General features: G+C 48.1%; 1 protein-coding gene across 2 annotated transcripts in view; it reads left to right on the top strand.

Annotated features, from left to right (window-relative positions):
- The window catches only part of CASTOR2 (cytosolic arginine sensor for mTORC1 subunit 2), a 127,292-nt gene extending 107,221 nt beyond the window's left edge, over positions 1-20,071 (top strand). For both annotated transcript variants that reach the window (XM_009098705.4, XM_030232977.2), the window contains exons 5-9: positions 489-612; positions 1,160-1,270; positions 2,637-2,719; positions 4,833-4,927; positions 8,784-20,071. In XM_009098705.4, the coding sequence (XP_009096953.1) occupies positions 489-612; positions 1,160-1,270; positions 2,637-2,719; positions 4,833-4,927; positions 8,784-8,849 (479 nt within the window). In that variant the 3' untranslated portion in view covers positions 8,850-20,071. The remainder of the gene's footprint in view (positions 1-488; positions 613-1,159; positions 1,271-2,636; positions 2,720-4,832; positions 4,928-8,783) is intronic.
- Positions 20,072-23,252: the final 3,181 nt, after the last annotated feature.

Below are 23,252 nucleotides of genomic sequence, written 5' to 3'. Positions count from 1 at the left end.
TTAGACAAACTGCTGCGTGGCAGCTGGGTTTTAATTTTTCAAGATATTATGGCAAAATAGGTCCCCAGAAATGAGAGAAAACAGGATGGACTGCCAGCAGCCCCAGCCTTCCACAGCCCTGCCTTTTTATGGTGGAAGCCTGCATTTTTTTCCATTTTCCAGTTTCTCTTGGCCCCTCCTTTTGCTTGCTTCTCATGTCATGTGGATGCACCCCATGGCCTGAAAGCCCCTCAGAGCAGAGAGCTGGGCAGGGTATGCAGGGTAACAGCACCTTATCTTTAGGGAGACCAGCAGAGGAGCAGATTATCCTCAGGCCCCTCATTCCCTGTCTGAGAGCCAGCAGGGCTTCAGCAGTGAGGCACTGCCTTACAAATACTGTCAGCTTTCTCTGTGACCCTTGCCAGGGCATGGATAACACAGCTGATGGGACAGGAGCCTGCTGCAGATGTGGCTTCATAGCTGTGTGTGTCTGTGTGTGTCTCTTTCAGTTCAGAGGCCTGTCATTCATCCTCTTTCCAGCCCAAGTAATATGTTCTGTGTCACCAGCCTGGATCCAGATACCCTTCCCACTGTTGCTACACTCCTGATGGATGTCATGTTTTACTCCAATGGGTAGGTCCTGCACAAGATGGGCTTCCAGGAGAGGTGTGCCAGTGTCTGGAGGCACAGATTGCTCCTCTGGGGTGCCAGGGATCTGCTGTGGCCTTGTGCTGCTCCAGTGCTCTGCACTGAGGGAGGGAGGGAGGTTTCACAGGCTCACGAGGGTTGTCCTGACAGGTGATTGAGGGTGCCCAAAGACACCTGCTGGCTTTGGAAAGCTGAGCTTTTTCAGAGTGAGGGTGAGAGTAGCCATGTGGTCAGTGTGCTGCATATCCACACAGGGCCAGAGCATGTACAGCTGCTCCTTGGTGCCCGTGGCTCCTGGCCCACAGCCTCTTGTGAGGGGACCTCGAGGGAGGCATAGAGAGTTTTGTCAGCTGGGGAGACTGGATAGTTTTCCACCTGCAAATTAAAAAAAATCAAATCAGTATAATACAACAGAACTCAGTTTCACTTCCCTAACCAGAACATTTCTGGTTTCACTGGCCAAATCTGCTTTAAAAACCCCTTTTTGTGCTCTTCTAGCCACAGTTAATGTAGTTCTCTTCTGTTTCTTCAGAGTAAAAGACTCAGTGGTGGGCAACGAAGACTCGGGACATATTCGCTTTTTCTCCTTTTCTCTCATTGAGGGTTACATCTCCCTGGTCATGGATGTCCAGACACAGCAGAGGTAAGCTTTGGTCTTAGAGTCACCTGGACCTTAAAAAAAAAGGGATATTCTCCAAGGAGCAGGATGCAGCTTAGACTCCTCAGTGTTAATTATTGGGACTGTCTGGTATGGGTGTCATGGGCCTGTACACCCTGTCAGTTTTCTGAGTTAAATCTGGCATTTTAGTTCCAGTGTCTAAATTTTATACTGGTCTGTTCAAGCCCTCAGTGAAATCACAAATCAATGTGATGTAGGGTTATCTCACTTTCAAAAGAGGAGTACTGGAGCAAAGTGATTTTTGTACTTTTATTCTGTTGCTCATTAGCTGTGCTTGTAAGAGCAAAACCCAAAAGGAAAGCCTGGTGGAGGTGTTTGAAGTTTTCTTGCTAAAGGCCAAAATCAGGTTGGGGATGTCAGTGATGCTGTCCTCCTGCTTTGCTTTTACACTTGGATGGGCTTGGTTCAGAGTCCTGTTATGATGATAATGTCCCAAGTCATCACTGTGCAGTGGGAGCCCATGACTTGTTTGTCCAGCAAGGAAGGAGCCAGCTGGTGAGCAGTCAGCCTCTGTGTGTGTGTGTCTGCAGCTGTGCAGCACAGCAGGCTCTCAGGTCTGGAGGCTAGAGGGGTGCTGTACTCAGCAGTGCTTAGATTTGCTTTGGACATACAGTGCAGCTCGGCTTTAGTTCTTGGGGACAAGTCCCCTGCCCCAGGGACTTGCTTTTCAAATTAATACATTGCCCTCCTGAAAGTTTCTTTGACCTTATTGGAGTAAACCTTTGTCTTAAGAGGAGCCAGAGGGCTGGAACTTCAGCCTGGGGTGTGGGAAATCTGGGGAGCCAGTTCTTCTCTCTCACAGGCTGCCTGCTTCACCTTGGGCAGCTCTCTAAGCCTCCAGTCTCCTTCCCCCTGCTAAGAAATAGAGACCTCTGCAGTGATCCCAGGCACCTGCCAGGATGGGATGGAAAAAAGCACTGATGGTGCTCAGACACAAAACCAGTGGTTACTGTTCACATTCCTGAGAGCAGGCATGGAAACATATTCCATCCCTAGCTGTTTCCAAGTGCAGCTCAAATCAAACCTTCACAGTTTCAACATTTGTAAAGCTGGAGCACAGCCTGTTGCTTACAGATTTTTTCCCATGCCTCTCTGGGTACCTGTGCCCACCTCCAGCAGGAGTTGCTGATTTGCCACAGGATACCTGGGAGATCAGGCAGGTGCATCTGCCCCACCTGCCTTGAGTCTTCCAGTTTGCCCAAGCTACTCCCCATTATTGTTAGCTTCAAACATCTCAAGGATGCAGGAAGAGCAGATCCCCCACAGGCAGAATCTGACACACTGCTGTGTTTTAATTGCTATGTTTGGTGTTCCTTTTTTTTTTTAACAGATTTCCTAATAATTTGTTGTTTACAAGTGCATCTGGTGAGCTCTGGAAGATGGTGAGGATTGGTGGGCAGCCTCTTGGCTTTGGTAAGTAACATTTGGAGGATCAGTTGGTGTGCAGGCAGGCAGTCACCTCAGGGCCTTCAAGGAGTAGGGAAAAATCCATCTGAAGCTGATGCTTTTTAAGAGCCAGCAGCTTAACATGACTTTGTGAGCTGAGATTTTCAAATAGAAGCCTCACAACTATTAAATGTTAAATCAAATGTCAAACTATTTGATAGTTTGACTTCTGAATATACTCCTAAAAGTGCTACATGCTCAACAGTTCCAGCTCCATTGCATTAATCTGCTGGACTTTGGGGGTGGCTACAGCTGGGGCTTTGGTTAAAGAGAAAAACTGGACTGAAAGGTGGTGTGGGAATTCATTGTAGATTACTGAAATCAGTGGTCAGAAAGCAGTGTCATACTCCAGTGCAGTGCTTGGGTGATTCTGTGATTCTAGTAGACTTTTTATAGATTTGTAGCAGTCCAAGTGGAAGCCTTGTTCACAGAAGTGTTTCACATCCAGTCCTGCACATGTTTTCTCTACTCAAAAGAATATTTGTCCTAAGTAGCACAGAGCAAATGCTTCATGCCTGCAAGAGAGTTCTTGTTATTTCTAGGTCCCCTGCAATTTTAAGGGTCTGATCTGAATAATGCAACAAAGGCCTGATCTTCAGGAAATGCAATGGCTCCTTCCTGTGGGCTCTGAACCACTTAGAAAATGCAAATTTCAAGAGCATTTCTGAAAAACATTGGGCCAAATTTTGTATTTAATTGCAACTTCTACACCAGACCACCAGAAGTGGCAAGAAGGAAATTTTCACGTACCTTCTCTTAACGCATCTTTGAGGCAAATATGTAGAAATTGAAACACAAAAATGTAGAAATGATATGTCATGGATAGCACATCAAGACATTGACCAGGCCCCTAATATTTGATGTTTAAATATGTTACTTTAAAATCAAGTTCAAATGTTGAATTTGAATCAGTAAAACTCCAGGTTTCATCTGAAAACAGTGATCTGCTACAAAGAAGACAGATGAACCATTTAAATTTCATTTAAAGCCCAGAAGGCCAAGCAAATAGCCCAGATGGCAAATTGAATCCCAGGCTGCATCCAAAGGAGTGTGGTCAGCAGCTTGAAGGAGGTGATTTTGCTTTTCTGCCCTGCTCTTGTGAGAGCCCAGCTGGAGCCCTGCACACAGTTCTGGTGTCCCCAACATGAGAAGCAAATGTTGGAGCAAGTCCAGAGGGGGCCATGAAGTCCATGGGAGGACTGGAGCACCTCCCTATGGAGACAGGCTGAGAGAGCTGGGGCTGCTCAGCCTGGAGAAGAGAAGGTTGTGTGGAAACCTCACAGCACCTCCAGGGCCTGAAGGGCTGCAGGGAAACCAGAGAGGGACTTTGCATCAGGAACTGCAGTGACAGGACTAGGGGGGATGGGTACACGTGGAAAGAGGGGAAATTCAGGTCAGATATTAGGAAGAAATTCTTCCCTGTGAGATGGTGAGACTCTGGCACAGGTTTCCCAGGGAGGCTGTGATGTCCCACCCCTGGCAGTGTTCAGAGCTAGGCTGGATAAGGCTTTGAGCAGCCTGCTCTAGTGGGAGGTGTCCCTGCCATGGCATGGGGGGTTGGGATTAGAGGAACTTTAAGGTCCACTTCAACCCCTTAACAATTTCTGTGGTGAAATTGGTGTGAAATCCTGTTTCAGGGGCTGTGGTGGACTGCAGCCCAGGAACCATGGGGCCATGCTGACTAATGGGTCAGCATCTCCTCTTTCAGAGTTGCAGGGCCAAGTGTTCAGTAACAGAGAAAAATGGATGTAAGGATATATGGGATTGAGCTTTGTGCTTTCTTGTTGAACATTGTTCAGTGCCTCTCTTTGGACCTCTAAATAATTCCAGTTCTAATGGTTTTGTGCCTTTGGAGAATGTGTGTTTCTCTATAGCAAGAAGAAGCTAATAAAACTAAATGAGCAATGTATTCTTGTGGCCCAAAAACTTGATTCTGGGAGAAATAATACATTTTATTGCAGAGATTCCTTCTGATTGGAGTTTGTGAAGACAAACTTCTCCATATGTAGGCATGGAGCTGGTGAGCTCTGGGACTTTTGCAAGGCCCTGCAGACAATGTTTGATGTTTTATCTCCCACAGATGAATGTGGAATTGTCGCTCAGATTTCTGAGCCTTTGGCTGCAGCTGACATCCCAGCCTACTACATCAGTACTTTTAAGTTTGATCACGCCTTGGTGAGTATGAATCCAGCTTCTCTGGAGTAGGGGAGATCTTTTCCTTAGGAGAAAACATTATGAGAATGTCACTTCTCATCTGGATAGCTCTTTGGAGTGCTTTTGGTCCAGTGGAGCCCAGCAAATTCCTGTCTTCAGCCTCCTGGCTGTCCCTGCTCTGTGTGTGAACCAAGCCCAGCCCTACCCAAGGCAAAGCTGTGTCAGTGAGTTTTGTTCTCAGTCTTTACGTGCAGTGGTGGAACTTCACACCCTCCCTGAGCACCTTCTTCCACTGCATCTGTATCTTCTATTAGAAACAGGCACAAACCCTTCCATTTGCTTCCAAAAGTAGTTGCAGGCTCCAGACCCTCAGGTCAGTGCTGTGACAGCCCACCTTCAAGGGGAAAGTGCTTCTTTAGGTGCTTCCTTCCCCTTAAGGGTGGGTCAACACAGGTGCCTTTGTGTCTTGGGAAATTTTTGGACGGTCTACCAGTAGCAGACCCCTGCCTTCATCTCTTGGTGTCTGCATTGTCCTAACCTTTGCTTTCTGAGACCCATCTATTAGCTCTGCTGTCCCTGCATCTTCCTGGTTTGTGATGAACAAGCAATAATTGCCAGCACAGCAGGAGAAGGTGATTTTGAAGCAGATAAGTTTGTTCCCATGTTTGTTCTCATGAGTGCCCATGAGCAGCTGCAGCACAGCCATCAACAGGAGAGTCCCCCCATCTTTGGGGAATTCTCTTTGTTTTTTGTACTGATGGATATTTTACTTTCTGAGCCTACCTCTGCTCTTCCTTTGTAGAGAAGACACCCTCAAAAATGAGGAATTTCCCTAGAAAGGGAAAATGCAATCCCTGTAGCCACAAATGGGATGGCATTTTTCTTGGAACCCATTTCCCCGATCCTGAAGGAGGAAGTCAGCTGCTTTACACTATTCATTTTTTTTCTTAAATGTGCCCTTTATTGCATCATACTTCTCTTTCCATCACTTGCAAATTCACTCTTCAGGTGCTACCTTTGACCTGTAAAAGCTCTAGTAAGATTAAAGCAGGTTTGGGGCTTTTATAATGATTTTGTTTTTTCACAGTTGGTGTGAACCATTCACAGCTGATGGGTCATGTGTGTAAAGAGTAAAAGTAAATATTATTTCAGATAGCAAAGGTCAGAGTGTTATATATGTTTGTTTTATATTTTTTAATATTAACTGTGCTGATAAGATAAGCTAATAAAACACCATTTAAAAATCAATACTGTTAGCTTTGCCTCGCATTTCTGCCCATTGTGTGGCCCCAGGTGTGCACTTTCTGTGCACAGCACACCTTGCAGAGTGCTTCTACATGTCAAGCCATATCTGGAGAGCTCAGCCCTATCAGCTCAAATGGATCTGTAGCTGAAAACTTACACCACACAATTGCATGACTCTGCAGGCAGCTCCACCTTCTCAGAGTGCCCATCCTGCTGCCTCCAGCCCCACAGACCCTGCTCCCAGCAGCTGGCAGGCTGTTAGGGGGGCATGCAGGTCTGCAGGTCATCCTTACTCAAAGCAGTGTTTTTCTTTGCTACTAACTGTTTTCTTTATCTATGGTTTTAAAAGCCTTTTTACCTGGACAATGCTGTTCCAGTTGTCAAACCCTTCCATCCTTTGGAAGGTTCAGTCATCTTTTGCCTGACTTTGCTCTGGGTGTGCTGGCTGGGCTGGATGCTTGTTGCTCTAGGGTGGTTTTGTTGGCCAAGACCTGACCTCGATTTTGTCATGTTTTCCTTAACTTTGCCACCCAGATACTTTGACTTCTAGAGACGTTCCTCGAGGATTAAATGTATTTTGAACCCTTTCTCCAAATTCTCCCTTTAATTAAGGTAGATCAGTTCCTGTTGTCAGCAATTTAGAGTACTGTGTAAAAATGTACCTTTCAGCTGTTCCCTTTGATCTTTTTTTCTCTTGTCCATCTTAAGGAATTTTTTGTTACTTAATTTTTATTTGACCTGGCTGTAATACTCAGGTCTTCCTGCCATGCTGTACCTGTAGATGTTTACCCTGGTAATCAGGACTTGTGCTAGAGACAAAATCCCTTTGGGAGACAATGTTGAGATGGGAATCTCCAGGTCTCTGGCATGGTGATGCAGGGCCAGGCTGGAGAGAATCATGGTTACCAGCTCTCTCTAGAGAGAGCAAGGAAGAAGAGTTGCCTTTCCAGGTTCTCTGCTCTTGCTGCCTCATGTTCACAGGTGTCTTGCTCTCTTTCACCAGCATTTTGCTTCTGAAGAGGCTGGAGCTATGTCTGGGATGTAATTTGGAGCTTTGCTTCTTCCTGCTCAGTGCTTTGATCTGCACTCTCCCTGAGAAGGGAGCACAGTGCACCAGCTGCCTTGGGACAGGGGTCCTACAAATCAAAACTGTTTGCACATCTGTCCTGGAGAAAACCCTGCCAAAACCTTTGTGGGGTGATTGATACAATTTCTGTGCTGTTGAGGGGGTCAGGCATTTTGCAGGAGTGAAGGAGCACTGTGTTTCATGGAGGAGGTGGGTCTGGGCAGGTCAAAGCCAGCTGGCCAGAGCTGCCTCCTCCTGCTTCTGGCCAGTGCTGAGGAATCAGACAGAGAGAGCCACTGAACACCACTGGGGCTGGCTGTGGTTAAAAACATTGACAACTATGTTTTATCTCATTACCTTATGTAGAGGAAAAGAGTCAAAGAGCCTCTTGCACCTCAGTGTTTGTTCAGTGTACTGGGAAAAATAACAAAGGGGAGGCAGGGGAGAGTCCTGCCTCAAAGTCCTGTTCCCTGTGGGGAGGTGTCCTGGGGCTTGCCTTCTAAACCAGAAGAGTTTGCTGTATGCTTGTTTTAAGATTATTTTCTTCCTTTCCAAATTACTTTTTTTCACACATCTTCAAAGTTGACTGCTGTTATTCCATCTTCCTATTGGAAAATTGAACATTTTCCTTGTTATTTCTCATGGGCTTTTTCCTCAGTTTTGTTAAAAGCCTCACAGAAAGACACAACCAGTTGTATTTCCACTGTCTGAGCTCTTGAGAGTGTCCAGTGAATCCAGGTATTGTACTCTTGGCCTTAAATACCTTGTAGAGAACACAGTTCCTTCTTCAATTTACTTGATATGAGTTATATTGGCTTCTTGCAGCAACTTAGGGATAAATTGTTTTTCCCTCAGTCCTCTTTCCACTTTTCAAGAGTTGCCAGTGTCTTGGAGTTTATGTAGAGTTCAGACACTTTTTTTCTGCCAGATGTAACTTTACTTTTGATATTCTTTTCTGCCAGTGACAGTCACTCTGAGATATTTTGCATCTTCTGTTACAAGAGGTTTTTCTTGCAGTAAGCATGAAAAGACATCATTAATAATAGAGACTTCTATGGTTAAATCTCCTCACAAGGCTGGATAAGAAAGCACCTCAAACAGACTGGTAGCTCTCTTCCTCTTTGATGGGTGTGTTCTCCTGTCACCCACCATGGCCTTCCCATCCCCACCTGAGGTCCCAAACCTGTAGGGTGCCCCAAGAGCCTCATGGAGCCCTCAGGCAGCCCCACAAATCCATCAGCACAGGCTCCTTGCCTGAGTCAGCTCCTGGCATGCAAGTGGAAGGGAAAGGAGGGGACAGGAAGAGCAGAGGGAAGGAGAAGCCCCAGCATTGTTGGCTTCCCACCAGCCCCCACCTTCCAACAGCATCTCACTTACAGTGTTTGCTCTGGGGGTACCAGGGATGTCCTTGTGCCTGCAGCCCTTTCTCAGTGAACTTCAGGTGTAAGCAAAAACCAGCAAAGTGTCTGTCTGCCTCCTTGGGACTGGTCTGGCTTTGTCTCCTGCCTCTCTTTTCCTTGTCACCCCTTTTGCTGGAACGTGACTTTTCTTTTTGTTTTCTTGCAGGTACCTGAAGAAAATATAAATGGTGTGGTCAATGCACTCCAAGTCAGTCAAGCTGAAAAGCATTAGAAATCTTCTGAGCTGGTTCCAGATGCTTTTTATTATTCTAATAATAATAATAATTATTATTATTATTCTTTTTTTCTCACAGTATTTCTTGAAAAATCTGATTACAGAGAGTGACATGAAAAGAGACTGTGGAAAGTTGAGCAGAAACAGCTCCAATAAGCCTTTGTTTTAATTATTATTATTATTATTATTGTTATTATTATTATTATTATTGTTATTTTATTAAATTTATGAATGAGGGGCAGGAGGAAAGGGAGTTTGTATGGATTCCTGATGTTCAGCTCCAAGGTGAAGTGAACCCTGGCTGTGCTCAGTGTGGAAGGAGCTGCCTGGGGACACCCAGGGACACCCAGCACAGATGGCCCTGGGCACACTGTGATAGCAGTGGGATGGGCCAAGAGCAGATGGACAGACTGCTGCCTCAGAGAGCCCTGAAAACCAGAAACAAAGTGAAATATGGAATTAAAGAGAAAAGATGTGGCAGAGTACTGGCTTGTCTCCTTGCATCAGACTTCTGAGGGCTGTCCATCACTGCCTGCTGAGATAGGATGCAAAGGGTTCTGTTTCCCCTGACAGAACAGTGTGGTGTTGAAAAAGAGGAAAATATCCAATTGTTTGACATTTCCCCTTTTTCTTTCTCCCTGCAGTCCAAGCCTGGCTGCTCTGAGAAAGCCTGGGCAGGGGGAGCCCAGCTCTGGCCAGCTCCTGGCAGGTGGCATCACCCAGACTTGTGTCTGCATTCAAACTTGGCTGCTTTGGGTCAGTTTTTTCCAGTCACTCCCTCACTGCTCTGAGTATTCTCCTGCCCTGTCCCCTGCTCCAGGACAGCTGTTGTCCCCTTACCCCAATCAGAGCCTTCCCCAGCCCTTGTTCCTCAGGGCCAGCAAGAGGAAGGCCTCTTTACTCCTGTCCCCTTTTTCCCATCCAGTGTGCACTCACAGGGAAATAAAGGATTGCCCAGGGTCCCTGGGTAGCTGCTCTTGCCCATCCAGGCCACCTTGGCCAAGAGCCACTGCTGGCTGCCTCTGCCAGGGCCAGGAGGGTGCCTGAGTCTTGTGGGGACCCTCCTGCAGTTTTTCATCCCACAGGTGGAAATTGCTGCTGGCTGGGGAAGGTAGAGTGGTGCTGAAACTGCCTCAAAGCTGCTGGCAGCTGGTCCTGCACAGAAGATGATGGGGAAGCAGTAGTGTGTTTTCTTCTGGCTTGTACCACGGGGGAGGGCCAGCAGGAGCCTGGCACCATGGCCCACAGTGGCACCTGTGTCCTGGTTGTGCCCTGGCCACTGCCAGCCCTGTGGAGGACAGCAGAGAGCAGTGCTGGGAGAGAAGTGTTACCCAAGGTGTGGGTGTCAGCACGCTGCCCCACTGTGACCATGCACCAAGGGCTGGTGAGAGGAGAAGCTGTCTGCAGAGGACCTTGCTGCTGGGATTACCAGCCCCAGCTTATCTTGCATTTCTTAACTTCTTCCACTTCAGGCTTGACATAAAGAATTTGCAGATTTTGCTGTTTTCCTGAGGGCTTTCGAGCCATGCTTCAGAGACAGCCTCTGGCAGGATTTCCCTGAGGCTGTGCCATATCCAGCTGTGAGCCAGGGTTTTGCACTAATCTGGAGGCAGTAAGCAAAGCAAACACCTGGGATCATGCCATGGGCATGGTTTTACTGGTGTGTAGGACAAGCACACACACAGACACAGCTGGTGATTAGTTCTGCATTCACAGGACTGTTGGGCCAAGCAGTTATGGTTTCTGAGGCTGCTGGATTCCAACTCTGAGTTTCAAATCTGATTTTTCGCCAGTGGGATGTTATGTGCCATCTAGACAAGGAGTCAGAGCACCCATGGGAAAAAGCATGGCTGACTTTCCTTGGATGGCCCTACTGGAGCTGGAGCATCCCTGCTGAGGAGCACTGAGGCACACACTCAGTGCTTTACCAGACAGGATGTCCTGCTGTTCCTTTGCATGGGTTTTCAGAATTGTCCCATGATATGTTTATATTCACTCCAGATTTCTGGACTAAAAGTTTATTCTAGATGTGACACTGTGCATCTCTGGATGTTTGTTGGAAAGATGCTTTGGTCTCCTGGCACAAGGACACAGGCACAGGCTGTCAGTGCAGTGCTGAAGGCATCTGGAGGTGTTTGCTGTGGCTCTGCCCAGAGCTGTGGGCACTGAGCTGGGCTGGAATGGGCAGCAAGGCCAGTGGTGGCTTTTCAGCCCAGATGTTGTCAGAGTGTTTTTTTCCTTGGGAAGGCAGACTGGCAGCCTGGATGGAGGGAGGGAGGGAATGCTGAGTTGCTGTTCAGCTGCTGAGTTGCCAACCAAGGTTTCTGCTCAGCTGAGTTGAGGCTGAGCTTTTGCTGTGTGCAGGGATGGTGCCACCCTGCCAGAGTCATCAGGACAGGTCTTCCTTCTGCTCTGGGGTTTTGTCAGCCTTTGGGAAATGCCAGTTTTGGCATCAGAGAGTCCTAAGTGTGGCTGTGCCTGTGCCAGTGCTGCTTCCAAAGGACTTCAGCATGGATAGGAAGGAATTAACTTGAAACAAGCAACAACTTTTCTAAGCCTTAAGTGAAAGGGGAAAAAAAAAAGGGGGTTAATTTTCTAACATTGCACTCAGGCTATTTTAGAGGCTGAAATTTAATTTTTTTTCCCCAAGAGAATCAGCTTTATATTTGTGAAATCTGTAGAAAGCTCTGTGGTATTTCAAACCTTCCAAAGGAATGTTGATGTCCCACCATGAGAAAGTTGGCCTGAAAAATTCACAGGATGTAAAATGCCATGAGGGACTCTGATGCTGCCACCATCCTTGGCTTCACCTTCTTATTTCTTTTTATTGTTTTGTCCTGACATCCAAGAAAATTGTTTCAGATAACTTGATGCTTTCCCCTTTCCCTTTAGTATCCCTTTCAATTTTTTCTGGTGGGAACTGAGATACTCCAAATGTGGCCATCATTGGTGGAACCTGTCCCTGCACCAGCCTGAAGCCAGGATCAGTGCAAGCTTGCACAGCAGTGCTGCATGTGAGACCTGCACTGCAGGAAGGGCTCTGTGGGGGCTTTGTTAAATATTTTCATAGTAATAATCATCCCACCACACTATTGACACCCCAGTGCTTAGTGAACCCAAAATAGGGGGGCTCTTAAAGCTGCTCCACAGCTCCCACTCTCTCAGCACCCAGCCTTTGGGGTGGGGAAGAAGTTGAAGAGTCTTTTCCTTTTTCTATAGGAAGAGTCTTTTCTTTTTTTCCTTATGAAAATACATCTGAGTATCCCTGACATTTTGCTGTTCATTACTGTTGGGATAAAGGAGGAACATGTCTCAGTGGGACAGCCTTGGGCTGGCTGCCTGCATTACCTGCAGCTGCCAGTGCTGCCCTCAGCATCCCTGCTCACTCTCTGGGCAGTTCCACCTGGCCATGGCTGCTGTAATGAGCCATTGCCTCAACACTGCAGGGCCCTTCCTGTGCCCTCTCTCCTCTCCTTGCACAAAAATTCACCAGACAGCAAAATGCAGAAGTGTTCCCAGCCCTGCAGGAAGGGGTAGGCAGGGGAGGAGAGCATGGCCCTCATGCATCCTCTTTCCTTCTCCAAGGCCTTTCTTTTCTTAGAAGCCTCAGCCTTTCCAAGCTGTGTTATTAAACAGGGGTTTGTCTTTTTCCCTCAGCCCAGTTAGAATTTGACTACAAATTCCTTTCTACTAAGCAAGGGTAACACTTAAGATGTATATATATACACATTTTAAGTGTTTCCATAGAAATCCATAGTGTGTCTCTACTGGACACCTATAAATACCCATGTTTGTTTGTAGGGTGTGTCCTGGACATGGTGTGGGCACTCAAGCCATATAGATTCACACACATAAACAGTGTATTTGTGTGTCCTCTGGGCACACATCCTTGTGTGGGCATCTCTGTATGAGTACTGTATACACGAGATCACTGTATCACCATATATTTTTAATTCAAGTAATGGCCAATATGAATATTAGTTCCACTCTTGCTTTTTCTCTCCATATGTTTAGTGAAGAGCAGCAGTGGAGTCGACCTGAAGCAAATTTGGGGCTCCTCTGCTTGCTGGGAGCAGCACTGGATTTCTCTCCCAGCTTCAGAAAATTCCAAAAATTCTCTTCCTCTCTAGTTTGGTGCGTCAAGCACAGAGACTGTAGGAAATCCACTTCTTTTCTTTCTGTATGTTTTAGCTGCTGCCCTAAATTGTCTCAGCCTGTTAAGTAGGGCTGGTCTGTTTGCACAGTGCCTGCCCAGAGCCTGGCTGGGCTTTCCAGAGGGGTTCCAGCTCCTGCAGGCACAGAGCACTGCCTGCCTTCCCCTGGCAAGGCAGGAGCTCCTCCAGGTTTCCTGCAGCCAGGGCTCTGGGCTGGCCTGGGCTAGGCAGCAGCACTCCCTCTGAGATGCTCCCTGGTGCCCTTCCCCAGCACCTCTGCCAGACCTGGGGCAGGGGCAAGATTTGATTTCCTGGTGGATTTGTCTGCAGTGGCAGCCCATGGCTGGTGCAGGGCTCTGGTGTTTGTTGGGGAATTCACATGTGTTGGCCTGTGAGCTGAAATCAGTGGCTTATTTTTAAATGGAAGTCTTGGAGGGTTAAAAGCAGAAGAAGCTGATTGAACCCAGTCACTGGAAGTGTGTGGTCTTTGCATCTCACCCCTGGAGATTTCTGCTGACCAGGAGTGTAGGTCCATGGAGGGAAACATCCTGCTCTCCTGTTTCAGGAGAGGAGGTGGGGGCTGAGGGGTGCTGCCTTTTCACTGACCTTTGGGCACTTGGAAGCTGCTCATTTTTCAGGCTGTTCCCCCAAATACACCCTTGCACAGGTTTGTGCAGCCTTTGGTTTCTTGCCAGGCATTGTTTGGAGTTTCTGCAATGCTGTGCTTTAGTTGGCATGTATCAGCCTCTCACATGGGGAGGCTTTAATGGCAATATCTGGCACAGTGGGTGACATAAGTATTAAGACTCACCTAATGACAATGCCATTTATAAAGCATACTCATCATGCTGCTGCTCTGAAATGTGGTTTAAAGTCCAAGTTCTCTGTCACCATTCCCAGGGCACAGGCTGCTGGTCAGAGATGAGTCCATCTCCTCTCTCACCAAGAGCTTGTTGGTGTCAGGTCCTGCTTTGGGCTAGCACATGACACTGAGCAGGGATTTACTTTTTAAGATGTGCCATGCAGATTTGGGTGTGGGGACTTCTAGGTTCTGCTGGGAGGTCCTGATGTCTCCAGCCAATCAAAGCATCCAACAGAAGTGTATCAGGTTTTATTTTTCTGAAGCATGATGTTTTGTCCTGCCAGAGAGGGAGGAAATAAGGCAGTGCAGCATAAGGGAGTGTGTGGCAGAGGAGGTTACTCAGGCTCCAGCCTGAGCATCCAGTTGTGTCCCTGGTGCTCTTGATGCTTTAAGGACCCTGAGAGAGGCAAGGCAGAGAACAGCTCTGCTCAGAGCTCTGCCACTGCACTGCTCTTGCAGGATTTGCTGCCTTCAGGCATGAGCTCCTGACACATTTCCCACTGTCTGCCCCACAAGTCTCTCAGTGTGTCTGTGAGCTGAGGGTTTAGTGGTTGACTCTGACATCCTGTGAAGGTTGGAAGCTATCTGGGACATAAAAGGCTGAATTGCACCTGCTTGATCAGAGTCTGCCCCTGAGAAGAGATTTTCTGTCTTTTCTCAGCCTTGCTATACAAAGCTTGAATTCTTCTTCTTACAGAGGGGCTCCATCCCTGGTGGAGATGGTGTTGCTGTGACTGCCTGGCTGCAGAAGGGCCAGGGCTTCAGGCCATGCTGACCTGCAGCAGCCACGGGGTCAGCCCAGGCTCCTCTGTTCCAGAAGGCATCTAGGTCTGACTTGGCATTGTCCCACCCATCCATTCTGTGGCAGAGGACTGCAGAGATCCCTCCTAGTGACAGGCATGGGAAAGGCAGGGGAAAAACAGGGATAGATGGAGTGCTGAGTGATGCAAAATAATTAATATGTTCATTTTTAGCTGTGCACATATGAAGATACTGGAGTTCTGCTTGTTGTTGTGAACACCAAAGCATTTTCTTTCTCCTTTTTGACTGAAACAGATCACCCCACCCTGCCCAGCCTCCATGCTCAGCCCAGTACCCCAGAGGATGCTTTTGTCCCAGTCACACCATCCCAGCAAGGGTGGGCAGCATGACCCTCTAAGCCCCCAGTACTTGGAATATCTCTTGATATTCTGTCCACTGGGGAAGACTCCCAAGCATCCCTGTGTGTTTTGTAAGTGTGTTTTACACGCATTTACACTGTGTGTAATGATGGAACCCAGAGGGGTTCCTCCCATCCTTGTGGTTTTCCCCATCTGTACACCCACACAACTGTTCAAGAGCACCAGGTCATCCAAACTCCTTAATTTAGAGGTCAGCAATGTGAATAGGAGGTGCTGGGTCCTGCACTGGTTCAGTCACTGTTCACTGAGCACAATTGTTCCTCTCAGCACTGGATAATTGGTATTTTCTGTTAATGAAAGGGGAGAAATTCTTTGTTTGGCCTCAGGCTGAGCATTGCTGCTAATTCCTGAAAGAAGGTGTCCCCCAGCAGCATTCTCTTAAGGGCAAGAAGTCATTTTCTGCTGAGGATTTCTTCTCTCTCTGTTACTTTGACTCTTGTGGACACCTCCAGTAAGCAGCTTAAGGCATCTCACTTACCTGTTCCAGTCCTGCCTGCAAACATTGGATTGGATTAAACTTTTATTATCTGCAGGAGAGTAAAACCCAGTAATCCTTTGCCAGTAGTATTTACACACTGTAGCATGCACTGGGGTATATTTACATTGGCTGAAATGTGCAAACCTTTCCTCCAGATTTCTGTCTGTCTGCACCCTGCCATATGTCAGGGGCCAGCAATATCCCTCAGGCATCCTGGCAGCACTGAACTGGTGTGGAAACAGTGTGCACACCCTCAGCAAGGCTGTGGGACCTTCCCAGGCTCCCTGGAAGGGAAACACTTGACTGTGAAGATAATTTTGAGTTACTCTGCTGTCCTTGGCCTCCTTTATTTAATCCTTATGAAGCACAGCTGGGTTGGACTACCAGCTCCAGTTAGCAAAGGTGAAGGGAAGAAAGGGGTTCTGCAGTGTGAGACGTGCCCTGGATGCTGATCAGCAGATCCTGGCTGCAGCAGTAGCAGCCTCTGCAGATGCTCTGGTGAGCACAGAGCAAAGCACAGACCCTGTTGTATGAAGGGAAAATGGATGAAGTCTGTGTCAAAGTACATTTCTCATTTTAGGGTAAGAATTTAGGGTTCAGTACCTCTTTGGAATATATATAAACCAAGATCCTTTCTTGGTCTCTCTAGACAGCACTGGGCATTTCAGGTTCAAAGCCTGGGAATGAATTAACAAATAACCTTGTTATTGCAGATTACATGGGATAGCATGACCTGTGCTTCTGCATGCTCTGAGTTTGCAGAGGGCCTGGCCACAGGGAGCACAAACCCCTGGCACCTCCTCCCAGCTAAGAGTGCCCAAGTTTTGTGGCCAAGGTGAAGGCAATGGCAGAGGGATGGCAGCTCCTCCCCTGCCTGCACAGCTCCAGTATGGCCACAGCCAGCCCAGCTCAGCCCTGTGTGGAGCAGGACAGTTGCAAAACAGCTGTTTAGTGCCCTGGGCTCCCTTGGGGTTTTGTTTTCATCCATTTTTAGCTTTCTGCAAATATCTGTAAATGAACTGTGGGTGGATGATGGAGCAGACATGGACAGAGATACTCATCAGGCATCATTGAAATTTTGAAATATGTTTGAGAGCAGTGCAGGGGCATGACCCTGTCCTCTGCCTGTACCATAGGAGAGCTGACCAGGTGCCATGTCCCTCTCTAGGCAGACCCAGTGGTTTTACCAGGGTCCTCCCAACCTAAAAGATTATGCCAAAACCAGAGCTCCTTTCAGCCTTCATTTTGCAGGGGCTGGTTGCTTCTTCCCTCCTTGTGTGGCTGTGGCAGAGGCAGTGTCTGTTGCACAGCTCCTATGGGAAGATGCCATAGGAAGCTGCAGTTTAGTGTCCCCCTGCTCTGGCTGGCTTTCTGCTTCTATTTCAGCCTCCAGAGGATTTAAATCAGCTTTCTGTAATTACAGGAATAAGCTTGTGGAGTCCTACTCACTCGTTTGTTACTTGAGAAACATTTTACAGGTACCTGATTCCCTGGTCCTTGTGGGAATGCTGCTTGAAGCACAAACTTGCCAGGTTGGCTGCTGTGAGCATTACTGCTCCTTTGGGCCCCAAAAGAGGAGTTCAGCCCCATTTCCAGCTGAAAGGCTGAAGCAGCCCCATGCTCAGGTTAGTAGGATGCTGCTCTGGGCCAGGTCACAGGGGAGAGACAGCCCCAGTAAACAGAGCTCTCTCATCCTCTGAGTCCCTGCTGCCTGCACAGAGCCATTCCCGTCAGCTGGAAGGGAATGTAAAGGAAATTTCCCTTCTGCTGAAGGAAGGCAGCAGTCTCCTCTGTGGATTTGTGGTCAGTGGCAAAAGCACGAGTGTTTGCCATGTGGGACATTGAAAGAAGGAGCCAGGGGTTCCTATATGTAGAGCAAAGGAGAAAAAAGACTTTGTTGCAGCTGTTTCTTGCAATTATTTTTAATAATTCCAGCCTTGGATGGGGTTGAATCTTTGAGATCGCTGAAATTACCTGAAGAGCTGGTGGTGCTCTTACAACTGTGGGACATTGCTTCTAGGCAGGACCAACCTGCACAGAGAGCAGGACCCTTCCCACCAGGGCTCAGCCCTGGGGCATGGGATGTTCCCCTGCAGCAGGACAGACAGACAGACAGACAGGCTACTGAACCAGGGCTGCTCTTAAAGAAATCCCTGAGTTTTAACATTTCCTTCCTGGGAGCAAACCTGTTTTTCCTGGCGCTGTGTGTCAGTCAGTTGGTGCAGGAGGTTCAGAGTATGAAGGAGGTGGCTCTGCAGGAGGAGGAGCACCCCATTTCTCCTTCATCCATTAGGAACTCTCTGGTCCAGCTCAATGACCTCAGCCATTTTTTTTAGTTCTATCATGGAATTAAACATGAGTCATGTCCTTATTCTCCCCCAAACCCCACCTACCCAGATCCCTGCCAGCCCCAGGTGCCAGTGCTTCCTTCCTTCAGGTCTTTATTTGTTCTCCAATTGCAAACTGCTCCAGTGACACCATGGCACAAAATCAGCATCCCAGGGCAGTCTCTCCTGGGTTCTTCTGGTTGTGCTGGATCCAGGGCTGCCCTCACCTCTCACCCAAAATCCTCCTGCAACTGCTGCTAAAAATAATCCTGTCAATCAAATGGCTGTTGATAGGTGTGAGAAGTGCATCCAAGTGCCATTAGAGCCCAGGTTAATGCCTGGAGATGCACAGGGTGGTGCCTCTCTCTAGCCCAGGATTATGGTGGCACAGCCAGCAGGGTTGTGTCCCCTGTCCCTGCTGGCAGTGGCTGGGCATTGTTATCCCTCCCCTGTGTTGTGGGCTCCAAGCTTGACTTTGGGGCTTGTGGGACATGAAGCTGAGGAGCAGGGTGTTCATTTTAGCACAGTGGCCGTCACGTTTTCTGCCAGTGCATCCTCCTCCACACTGCCTCTGCAGCAGCTGGGGGTGGCAGTGACAGAGGGGACACTTCTCCTGCTGACCCAGGCACCAGGACAACTGTGGCTCTTGGAGAGGCAGAAGAGGAGGGTGCCAGGCAGTAACTCACAGGAGGATGTAGCTTCAGAAGCTCTGTTCCTGCCTTTGGAAGAGCCTGTCTTATTCCCTTACTGTTAACTCCTTACATAACCCATTCCCCCGTTGTTTCCTTTAGAATTAGAGGGTGGGTGATCACCTCAATTTGCTTGATGTGTTCACCTACTCCCACCACCCAGCCATGCCAGCAGCTCCTGCTGCTGCTGGGATCTGGGTCTTGGTGCCCCAGTGCCCAGGGACCGTCTGCAGCTCCCTTGCAGTGAGCCTGGCACTGGCTGCACAGCCTGGCACTGGCTGGTTGGGCAGCCAGAAGGGTGAGTTCTGAGGGAGCACTGCACACAGGGGGGAGGAGGAGCCTCTTTTCCTCCTCAGTGCTTAGGGCAGAATTTTAGTTTGGTTCCTCTGGGCTAAGCTTCAGCAAGCCACCAACCCTGCAGGGTCACACAGGGGAGGGTCACAGCCCCACTGCACTGCTCAGTTCAGGGCTGGTTATGAGGGGCTGGCACAGCACCACTTTATTAGTACCTCAAGTGGCTTGAACAAGTCTGAGCATTTTATCTCCTTCACCCCTTTGTATGGACTCCAAAGGAGCCCAGATTCCCTCCAGATACCTACACAACACTAACCCAAATTTCTAGAACTGCCAAGAGAGCAGAGATGCTCCTGGTGCAGAAGCTGCCCAGCTTGGATCAAGGTCTGTCTCATCCCTGACCACTTAGAACAGCTGTGCTAGCCAGCCTGGGGAGGAAACTCAAATCTTTAGGACTTTTTTATTTAATAAGTTATTTATGTATCACTTGCTCTCTAAGTGAAATAGCACTTTTGGCCTCAGACACACACCAAACAGGCTGAGGTAGGGCTGGGAACCCCAAACTCTTGCAGCCTCTCCTTCCTGCTCACCTCTCAGAAACCCCATGCAGCCTTTCACTGCAGAGGGTAGGAAAAAAATCTGTATTTATTTCCCTTTAATTACCAGATCTGATGTAAGCAGACAGGGTGGGGGAATCCTGCCTGTGCAGGGGCCTTTGGAACAGCTCCTGCTCTGGGCCTCAGCCATGGAAAGGCTGCTGGCACTGCCCTGTGAGCAGTGCCCATGGGCTCAGTGGGGCCAGGCCCTGCACGTGGGGGTGGGCAGTTCCTGCAAGCCTGGGGGTACAGGGCACAGGGGAGCCTGAATGCATCAGCTGCCTTCATGCCCTCTGCACAAGGGGGGATGTTCTACCAGCAGGCACAGGGAGTGGGGGCAGCAGCTTGAGATCATGCACTGGACATTGGAGCTGAGAAGTGGCTGCTTTGCTTTCCCAGCAAGTGCACATGCTGCTTTTCTTTGCTGGTCTTATGCTGAAAAGCTGAGATTTATGTACTGTATGAAAAAAAAAAAAACAAAACAAAAAAAAGAAAAAATCCTAATGTTCCAAAATAAATTACAGTATATTTTGTATTTTGTAAAGTAATTAAATTGAAAAAGAATAAAAAGTGAAACTGATGCTGTCTGCTTTTGTACTGATGAAACTGATGAAAATAAAGCAGAGCTTGGCATTGTCTGCAAGCTGTAACTCATTTCTTTCGCCTGCAGCCATGCTGGGTGTCACTCACATACACACAATTTATGAAAGCCAGCAGACATCCCTGAGGCTCTCTGGTGTCCAGGTCCTGTCTCTGGGTGCACTGTACCCCTACAGATGGAACCCACCACCATCTCCATCCTCCAGCTATTTTTTGGAAACCACCAAACCTGCCATTTGCTCTTCCTTTAAAATAAGAGGTCAGTGGGATGCTGCTAGTGCCAGATGTAGTTTTACCTGCTCACTGCAGAATGCAGGAGCCCAGGAGTCTGGGCAACCCCCCCAAAGCTCTGCACCCCAGCAGTGGCAGGGGAACAAACTCAGCCTCCTCAGGGACTATTTTAGGGCAGCCACTGTGGGTCCTGAGTCTCAGTCAGCAGTGAGGTTGCACAGCATCACTGTCACATGGTCTGCAAGAAAAAGCTGAACAACCTGTGTGAAGTGTGCAAGAGAAACAGTGTCATCAGACATCACCCTATTACAGTTTTAACCATTTATAGTGGATGTTTAAAGGAACACAGCTCATCTACATAAACTGTAGTCAAGGAAAGCATCTCCTTTTTAGTGTAGTGTAATCCATTGTTTACTCTGGTGATCAAGTGTAAAACATTAATGTAAGAAATTAACTGAGGGATTGTTAGCATGGAATGCAGCCTTAATGCAGAGCACTGCCTCAAGGGTTTAATCCAGTAAAACAAAAACCCAAATAAATCAACATAGACACTGCCACACAACCTCAACACTGCCTGCAACTCCCCACAAAAGCAAATGGCATCTAAAGGTAAGTAAGAGGACTGAGGAGTGGTATCCAGACCCCAAGGACACTGATGCCTTCTCCCATCAGTGTTTTTCTTACCTCACCTGCCCATGCTCACCCCTGTGAGCAGGAGGTGCTGGGGCACTGGAGGGAGATGGGGGGAGATTCCAGCCCCTTGCAAAAAATGCCACAAAAATAGAGTTTTATGAGTTATGATGAAGCACTGTGAAGTAATATTGTTCCAGGAGTATTTTGAATGCCAAAGGCTAATTATTAGTTCTCTGACTCATCTGTTTTTGAAGGATCCTGTAGAGAAGTCTGTTGTAACACAGCAAGTGCCTAAGATAATCTTTGTCTTACAGGGGTTCATGTGTTTTATCCCCAGTGGGGCAGTCAGTCTGCTGACAGATGAGACCAGCCTTGCTGTGAGGGGCTGCAGGGCAGCCCAGGGGCCATGCTGGACTCAGCTCACCAGCAGGGAATTGCCAGGATCCCTTGGGACAGTGGGGTGGGGAGGCCTGAGCTTGCACAGCTACACTTGGGCCTGAACCTCTCCCCCAGCCTTCCTGCAGCTCCTGCAGTCCTCAGCCACTGTGGCAGCCCTGCTGGGCCACTGCAGTGCTTGGAGCTGTTCCTGCACAGGGCTCTGCACCAGGGGACCATCCTGAAGCCCTTCTGGGCTATTTTAAGCCAAACACACCAGCACAGTGCTGATCTGAGGGCAAATCACTTGTGCAATCAATGCCAAATCAAGTAGGTTATTCTAGTTCTAATTTGAGCTGCTCCCCATGTGCATCCTTGGCCCCTACACTCCCTCACTGCAGGTATATTTAGGGATGCTGGTATATTTTGGGCTGTCTACTTTGCTAGACTTTGAAGGACAAAAGTATGCAAAGTTGCTTTGCAGTTCCCAATGGTAGTGACCTGAAGCTACCCCAGCACAGCTGGGCTCCTGTGTGGCCCTGATCCTGCAGGAGGAGCAAAAGGATCTGCCTTCAGTAGGCAGAGGGATGTGGCAGGGAAGAGGGTGTTTTCATTTTCTGAGCTAACACTGAGCCATCAGCAACAGCAGCTCTCAAAGAGCTGGATTTTATAAAGGGGGAAAACTGCTGCACAGCAGCAGCCAAAAGAAAGGATCTGTGACAGACAACCATGTAATAATACAAAGGTCAGCAGAGGAGATGAAGGAAGGAGAAAAGTCAGGAGCAGGGCTGAGCCTGGGAAGAAGGGAGATGTGTGAGAAAGGCACTGTTAGACTCCTATTTAGACATCCTAATTCCTCATTACCCTGCTCTACTTCATCGGCAATAAAATCATCTCCCCAACAGGAGTCTGCTGTGCCCGTGATGGTAACAGGTCCCCTGTCCTTGTTCCAACCCACGTTTTCCTTCAGATTCTCTCTCCCTGTCCTGCTGATGGGAGAGGGATGACAGAGCAGGTTGGGGGGCACCTGGCTAAGGTCAAAATATTCTTCCCACACTGTAACCAAAACATGGGTAAGTGCTGGAGCTTGCCAGACTGCCCTCACTGCCTCTAACCTTGTTCTCACCAAGCAACATGTCTGAGAATGCCCACACCCACTATAATGAAGGCACCAACACCCCCACTGCATTAAGCCATATAACACCTCTATTTAGGGCTAAAGACCTCACTGGTATCTCATTAACAAAGGATTTGCAATTTATTGTACAGCAAGAATGAAACACCAGGACTGAACCCAGCTCTTCAGAAGGGCCAGCCCCAAGGTGCACTGGGAAAGAGCTGGGAATGAGAGCAGCTGAGAGCCCAGCACTAACCAGATCACCTCAACAGCAACATCCAAGAAGGGAATTGTTTGTAACACCTTTCTCACCAGTTTTTGTGTTTTCCATGGTTTAATAAGCCTCCTAAAGTTGAAAGGGCAAACCTACTCCCATGAGGCCAACAAGACATGCCTGGGCACTGCAAGTTGCCCAAGGTGTACGTAGAATCAGGTGTAAATTAAAGCCAACCAAATGGGAGTCCAGAGTACTGAAGGTATGCCAGTTTCACAGCAGCTTTCTGTTCTGCCTCAGCCACCCAGCAACACCTGTTACACACAAACATCAACAACAACTCAAGAGATGGGTCTCTATTTCCATGTACTTTGGTTCACCATCCCTATATTTTATGCAAACCCTTTAAAACTTATTTAATCAAGGTAAAGTTTACCAAGTTTTGGTAATGAATTTCATCTAATGAAGTCAATATATGTGGTGTCCCATGGGGCCATGGGTGCAATGCCTGACTACAACACTATAAATCCAGCAGGTATGGAGCTGGCTCAGCTGACAGAAGTGGCTTCCTGTCACATAACTGTGAACCAAAATACTGCAGTTCAAATGCAGACCCAATCAAGGCATGAGCAGATCATGCTCAAGAACA

Source organism: Serinus canaria, chromosome 19, assembly GCF_022539315.1.
Source record: "Serinus canaria isolate serCan28SL12 chromosome 19, serCan2020, whole genome shotgun sequence".
Taxonomy (NCBI): Eukaryota; Metazoa; Chordata; class Aves; order Passeriformes; family Fringillidae; genus Serinus; species Serinus canaria.
This window is presented reverse-complemented; position numbering and strand designations above follow the sequence as displayed.